Below are 5899 nucleotides of genomic sequence, written 5' to 3' on the forward strand. Positions count from 1 at the left end.
CGGTTACCATGGCAACCATCACACATTCCCGTTGCTATGGACAGTTACCATGGAAACCATCATACATTCCATCGCTACGGTCAGTTACTATTGTAACCTCTTGGCTCCTCTTGGACAGAAGCAGATGCAGATGCAGCCTCCCTGTTGTCCACCAACCTTTAGAGCAGCTGTGCTCTAAAGGCCTGTGTCCCAAGGGCTCTCTTCACCAAGACCCTGCACAAACCTCTGGGACTCTTTGCATCCTGTCGTGGTGCCTTTCCAGTGAATTCCAGGGTTATCAAAGCCAACTCGAGTGGGCTCTTTGTCTCACACCACAGTGTCACCCAAACCAGTCTCTCCTCTGACCCTCACCCACAAAAGTTCACCCAAGCTGTTCATCCCCTAGAGCAGCTGCACAGCTCCAAGAAGCTCCTTCCCGCTGAGGACACCTCTCTCCTGCTCTTTCTCTCCTGTGTCTCCTTGGCCTTCTCTCCCAATCCATCACAGCCCTGCAACCTGGGAACTGTCTCAGCAGGCCTGGGCTGTTATTGCCTCCCAGTGGAATGAAGAGAGACTTGGGGCTGCAGCTCCTGCTGCCTGTGCCCCCCACGCAGGGCATTGGGGCCTGTCTGGCTGCAGCCCCTCAGTGGGGCACCAGGGGTAAGAACAGACTTGCAGTGGGGAAAGCTGCTCTGAAAGTCCCCAGAGCTGGGCTGTGCAGAGGCTTTGCTGACAATGGCCTTGGGGGTGGACGTGCTGGGACTCAGGCCCAGGGGGAAAATCCCAGGCCTGATCCCTGAGGAGATCAGCACATGCTGCTGAAATGCTGGGGGAGAGCAGAGCCAGCAGAGGGAGGAAACAAGTGTGGACAGCCTGGGCTGATGTGCTTTGGACTCGTGCCTGGCCCAGCCTTGGCTGGGCAGAGAAGGGACAGCCTTTGTGTCCCTGCAGGGCTGGGATTCACTCCCTGCCCCAAAGGCCCCCAATGGGTCTGAGAAGCCCTGGGTGGTGCCTGTCCCACAACTGCTGGGAATGGGGACGGGGTCCCTGCACAGGCCCTGTGCTGTCCATGGCAGCTGCTGCACTTGTGCTGCAGAGCCCTGGCACCTCCCCTGGCACTACAGGCCCCTCTTTGGCTGTTCCATCCAGGCTCAGCTGCCCTCAATTAGGTTCAGCAGTGAAGGGATGTCCAGGAGACAACTGCCATTGTACTCTGAGGACATGTAGAAAATACTCTGATAAAGAACAGGAGACAGACCTCTCTCCCTGTGCCACCTGACTCCATTTGGTCACCTGAGCACCTCTAGGGGCTGCCCTGGACAGAAGGAACAGTGACAGGTTCCCCTGTCCTACATGTGGGCCCCTTCTGCCACTCAAGTTGGCCAAAGCAATGTCCCAGCAGCCTCCAAGAAGATCCCGCAGCTGCTGCCCTGTCCCTGGGAACTGCTCCATTGGAGCCTGCAGTTCCCAGCAGGAATCTCGGTCACCTCTGGCCCCTCAGAAGGAACCAGGGGTTTGTGTCCCAACAGGTCACTCCTGGCTTTGGTCTTCCTTCATTCCCAGGGGAGCTGGGACAGGGATGCACCTGCAGGTGCCTATTTTAGGCCCACTGAAGTGGGGCAGGAGGAATCCCAGCCCATGGGGGTTGTGGAGGGAGCTGAGTGTCCTTCTGGCCCCAGGTCTGCAGAGCCACAAGGAGACACCTCTGTTGACTCAGCTGAGTCCCTTCCCTCAGTGCAGGTGAAGGAGATCCCTCCTGGGCACTGTCTGGGTTTCCTGTCTAATGATGGGACTTGAAAAGGGGCCTCTTGGACTTAACTCTGTGTCTGTTTGGAGAAATGACCCTGCTGAAAGAAATGTCTGTGCCCAGCTGAGGGAAGGCACATCATTATTTCCTTCAGCTGTGTACCAGCAGGTTCCCCTGGAGCCCCAGGGACAGCTGGAGGGAGCCCGAGGGGCAGAGCAAGGGCTGCCTGGGGCTGTTGCTGTGCTGCTGAGCTGGGCCGGGCTCCTGGCACACAGGGAGCTCCTGGCAAGCAAGAAGAGCTTCAAATAGACAGCTCTGCTGGTGAGCAGCTCCTCTGCACAGCCCAGCAGGGCTGAGGGCACTGCCTGCAGCACCCAGGGCACAGGAGAGAAGGCAGAGAGATGAGAGGCAGCCTGGGCTGGGAGGTGACTGAGCTCTCACTATGCCAGAAACCTTCCCAGGATTGGAAGGAAGAATTCTCTGGCTGTAGGAATGTTCAACTTGCCTTTCTGGAGGCATCTCCTAAAGCTGCCACATCCCACAGCTTGTAGGATCTTTCAACAGGACTCTCCCAGTTGCTGCAGTGCAGGAGAAGTGGCCACATGGCAGAGCAGGGCAGGAGCTGCAGGCAGCAAGGGCAGAGAGGAGAAGGGAGCAGGAGGTTCAAGGGATCCTGGGGTGGGAGGACAGGGCAGAGCTGCTCAGGGCAGGAACCTTGCCAGCCCTTTGCCACGGTCAGGCTCTGTCTGCAGAGCAGTGCAGGTGAGTTCCTGCAAGTGCCTCTGCCAGCTGCCAAATGGCAGCAGTGGCAGGAGCTGTCAGGATGGCTCTGCTGGATTTGCTGGGGTGCAGCAGGAGAAGCTGCTGCAGAGCAGGACTTGCTGCTGCCCCCTCAGAGGCCCAGGGCCAGAAGGTTCCCTGTGGCAGGGCTGGCTGTGGGGTGGGAAGGTGGGGGTGCAGCCAGGGGTGCCCAGGGCTGTGGGGCAGAGCAGGGTCCTGCCCCCAGGGCTCTGTGTGCTGGGGCAGGGACTCTGCTGCCTGCAGGGCTCAGCTCTCAGCCCGGCCAAGGAGCTGCCATGGCCCAGCAGGGAGAAGCTGTAGGTGGAAGGAGTGACCCCTCAGGGTAGGGCAGGGCTGGGCAGGACCCTTCAGCTGCAGGCTCAGGGCTCCTCACAGCTTCAGCTCCACCTCCTCCATTTCCAGGGACCCTTCTCAGGAAGCTCATCCCCCCAGAACACCTCCCCCTTCCCAGCCACCTCAGGCTGTCTGGGATCTGCTCTGCAGCCCCTGCCCAGGCAGAGCTGCCCCTGGGCACTGGGCTGGGGATGGCTCTGGCAGCACTGGCAGGGAGCTGAGCTGGGCACAGGGAGGGGCTGCTGGCAGGAACAGCTCCTCACCCAGAGACAGGCAGGCAGGGAGAGGCAGCGGCTGCCACAAGTGCTGGGCTGGGGGATGTGGGCCCCTCCCTGCTGTCCCTGTGGCACAGACCCCTTCCCTGAGCAGCTCCTGCCTGGGCTCCTTTCCCAGCCTAAGCAGAGCCTGTGCCCTCAGGCCCACGGGGGCTGGGCTGTGCATTGCCCTGCAGCAGCCAGAGCCCAGGCAAGGACAAGGCCCTGATTTCCAGCTGTCTCTGTGTCCCTCCTCTCTTGGCAGCAGCACTGTGGCATTTCACTGCCAGGAGTTCTCTGCCTTGTTTCTGTTTTAAGGGAATTCCTAAGGGCCAACCCCCCTTCAGCTCCCAGCTGCCAGCCAGGGGCAGCTGTGAACAGCAAAGATGGCCAACTCTTGTCTCTGCACCAAGAGACCACCCCTTTGCCTCTCAGGACTCACAAGATTTCACTTGGAGCACATTAGAAATGTCAGAGATTTCAATCATCCAAACTCACTCCTGGCAAGAGGAACTGGAACGAAATCAAGTCCCCGAGTCCCCTCTCTCTCTTTTCTGTGCTTGGGCAAACTGTGACCAGCAGTTCTGGAAACACTTTGATACATCACAAGTGCTTTTAATTGGAGGTCACCCTGTGCTCCAAGTGGCCTCTCACTGCACAGTGAGAAGGATTCCTCGGGAGCCCACTCCAGGGTCCCTGCTCTCAGTGCCCCCTTCAGCCAGCAAAACCCAGAGCTCAGGGAGAGGGATGCAGAGAGATTTTCCTGAAAAGAGGCCCTGAATGTTGAATTGCTATGAGACATGCAAGATGTTTTGCTGATTGAGTCTGGCCTAATTCAGTTCTGCCTTTTTTCTCCTGAACAGAAAACCATACCCTGAGGCAGCATATGTCCAACAGCAGCTCCATGGCCCAGTTCCTCCTCCTGGCATTGGCAGACAGGCAGGAGCTGCAGCTCCTGCACTTCTGGCTCTTCCTGGCCATCTCCGTGGCTGCCCTCCTGGCCAACGGCCTCATCCTCAGCGCCGTAGCCTGCGACCACCACCTGCACACCCCCATGGGCTTCTTCCTGCTCAACCTCTCCCTCACAGACCTGGGCTGCATCTACACCACTGTCCCCAAAGCCATGCACAGTTCCCTCTGGCACACCACAACCATCTCCTACACAGGATGTGCTGCACAGGCCTTTTTCTTTCTATTCTTCTTCTCATCAGAGTTTTCCCTCCTCACCATCATGTGCTACGACCGCTACATTGCCATCTGCAAACCCCTGCACTATGGGACCCTCCTGGGCAGCAGAGCTTGTGCCCACATGGCAGCAGCTGCCTGGGCCACTGGGTTTCTCAATGCTCTGTTGCACACAGTCAATACATTTTCCCTGCCCCTGTGCCAGGGCAATGCCCTGGGCCAGTTCTTCTGTGAACTCCCACACATCCTCAAGCTCTCCTGCTCACACTCAGGCTACCTCAGGGAAATTTGGCTTCTTATAATAAATTGTTTGATCGGTTTTGTTTGTTTTGTTTTCATTGTTTTCTCCTATGTGCAGATCTTCAGGGCTGTGCTCAAGATTCCCTCTCAGCAGGGACGGCACAAACCCTTTTCCACCTGCCTCCCTTACCTGGCCGTGGTCTCCCTGTACCTCAGTACTGTCGTGTTTTCCCACTTGAAGCCCCCCTCCATCTCCTCCCCATCCCTGGATCTGATTGTGTCAGTTTTGTACTCACTTGTGCCTCCAGCACTGAACCCCCTCATCTACAGCCTGAGGAACCAGGATCTCAGGGACACTCTGAGGAGAATGATGACTGGATGCTTTTCAGGAGCAACAACCTGCCTCTCTTCTTCTGCACAACACTCATTGTGTAACACTTTACTGGCCCAGCCTGCCTTCTAAAGGTTTTGAGAATGGCAATAGGGGGGTTTCCTACACGTGTTCCCCTTTTCATGTTGTTAACACAGAAATTTATTCTGCATGTCATACCTGATTCACTCTCTACCTCTTTATTTTGACCCACAATTGTGTAAATGAGGAATCATTCTCTGTGTGCATTTAAACAAAATAAAAGTTTCTGCAACAACTTTTTTGTCAAACATCCCGCCTTTGCTATTCTGTACATGAGGAATCACAGTCTCTGTGTATAATGAAGGACTTGAGTTCTTTTTTCCTGATTCGTCCTACAGGAACTTCCCTGAAGCTGGAGGGCAGTGCCTGTGTGCAGAGGAGAAGGGGTAAAGAGTCCTGGTACAGGAGCACTGCCAGGGAGCAGCAGCTCTTGGCCTTTTCAGAGATGCTGTTTTTCCACTGTCTCCCTCTCCTTTCTGCTCCTTGCCCAAGGCCTGAGTGCTCTGGCAGCTCAGTCCCTGATGTGTCACTCCTGTGACCATGGGCAGGGACAGGCCCTGGGCACTGCTGGCACAGAGTTGAGCTCCTTAACATCATTTCCATCATGAAAGGGGATCCCCCTGGGCAGTTCTCGAAGACTTTGTTCTTTCTGAAAGGTTTGTGTAAAGAACAAGGCCAAGGAACAGACTCTCCAAAGTCTCATTGCTTTGCTTGTTTCCCCCTTCAGTCCCTGCAATGAGAGAAGGGACTCACTGGGGTACTTGAGGGACTGAGGGCTAGTCCAGATGTTCTGTGCTGGTGGCCAGTGGCAAAGGGTCTCCAAGTCCCCTGCCTGGGGCTCTGCAACTTGTGAGGGCTCTGATGGCAGGTGAGGACTTGTCTGTAGGAAATCAGGAAGTGCAGGAGAGCACAGAGGATCTGCAGGGACAGCCCGTCCCATCCAGTCAG

The 5899-nt window shown here is 56.5% G+C and overlaps 1 protein-coding gene across 1 annotated transcript; it reads left to right on the plus strand.

Annotated features, from left to right (window-relative positions):
- The first annotated feature begins 4000 nt into the window (after window positions 1-4000).
- On the plus strand, window positions 4001-5002 carry LOC113940453 (olfactory receptor 14J1-like). Its single transcript, XM_027631599.1, has one exon. The coding sequence runs from the start codon at window positions 4001-4003 to the stop codon at window positions 5000-5002; it is 1002 nt and encodes a 333-aa protein (XP_027487400.1).
- Window positions 5003-5899: the final 897 nt, after the last annotated feature.

Source organism: Corapipo altera, unplaced genomic scaffold (assembly GCF_003945725.1).
Source record: "Corapipo altera isolate COAL_440 unplaced genomic scaffold, ASM394572v1 78163, whole genome shotgun sequence".
In the NCBI taxonomy this organism is placed as follows: domain Eukaryota; kingdom Metazoa; phylum Chordata; class Aves; order Passeriformes; family Pipridae; genus Corapipo; species Corapipo altera.

Coding starts and splice junctions, on each gene's coding strand:
- LOC113940453 (XM_027631599.1), top strand. CDS start 4,001: ATGTCCAACAGCAGCTCCATGGCCCAGTTCCTCCTCCTGGCATTGGCA.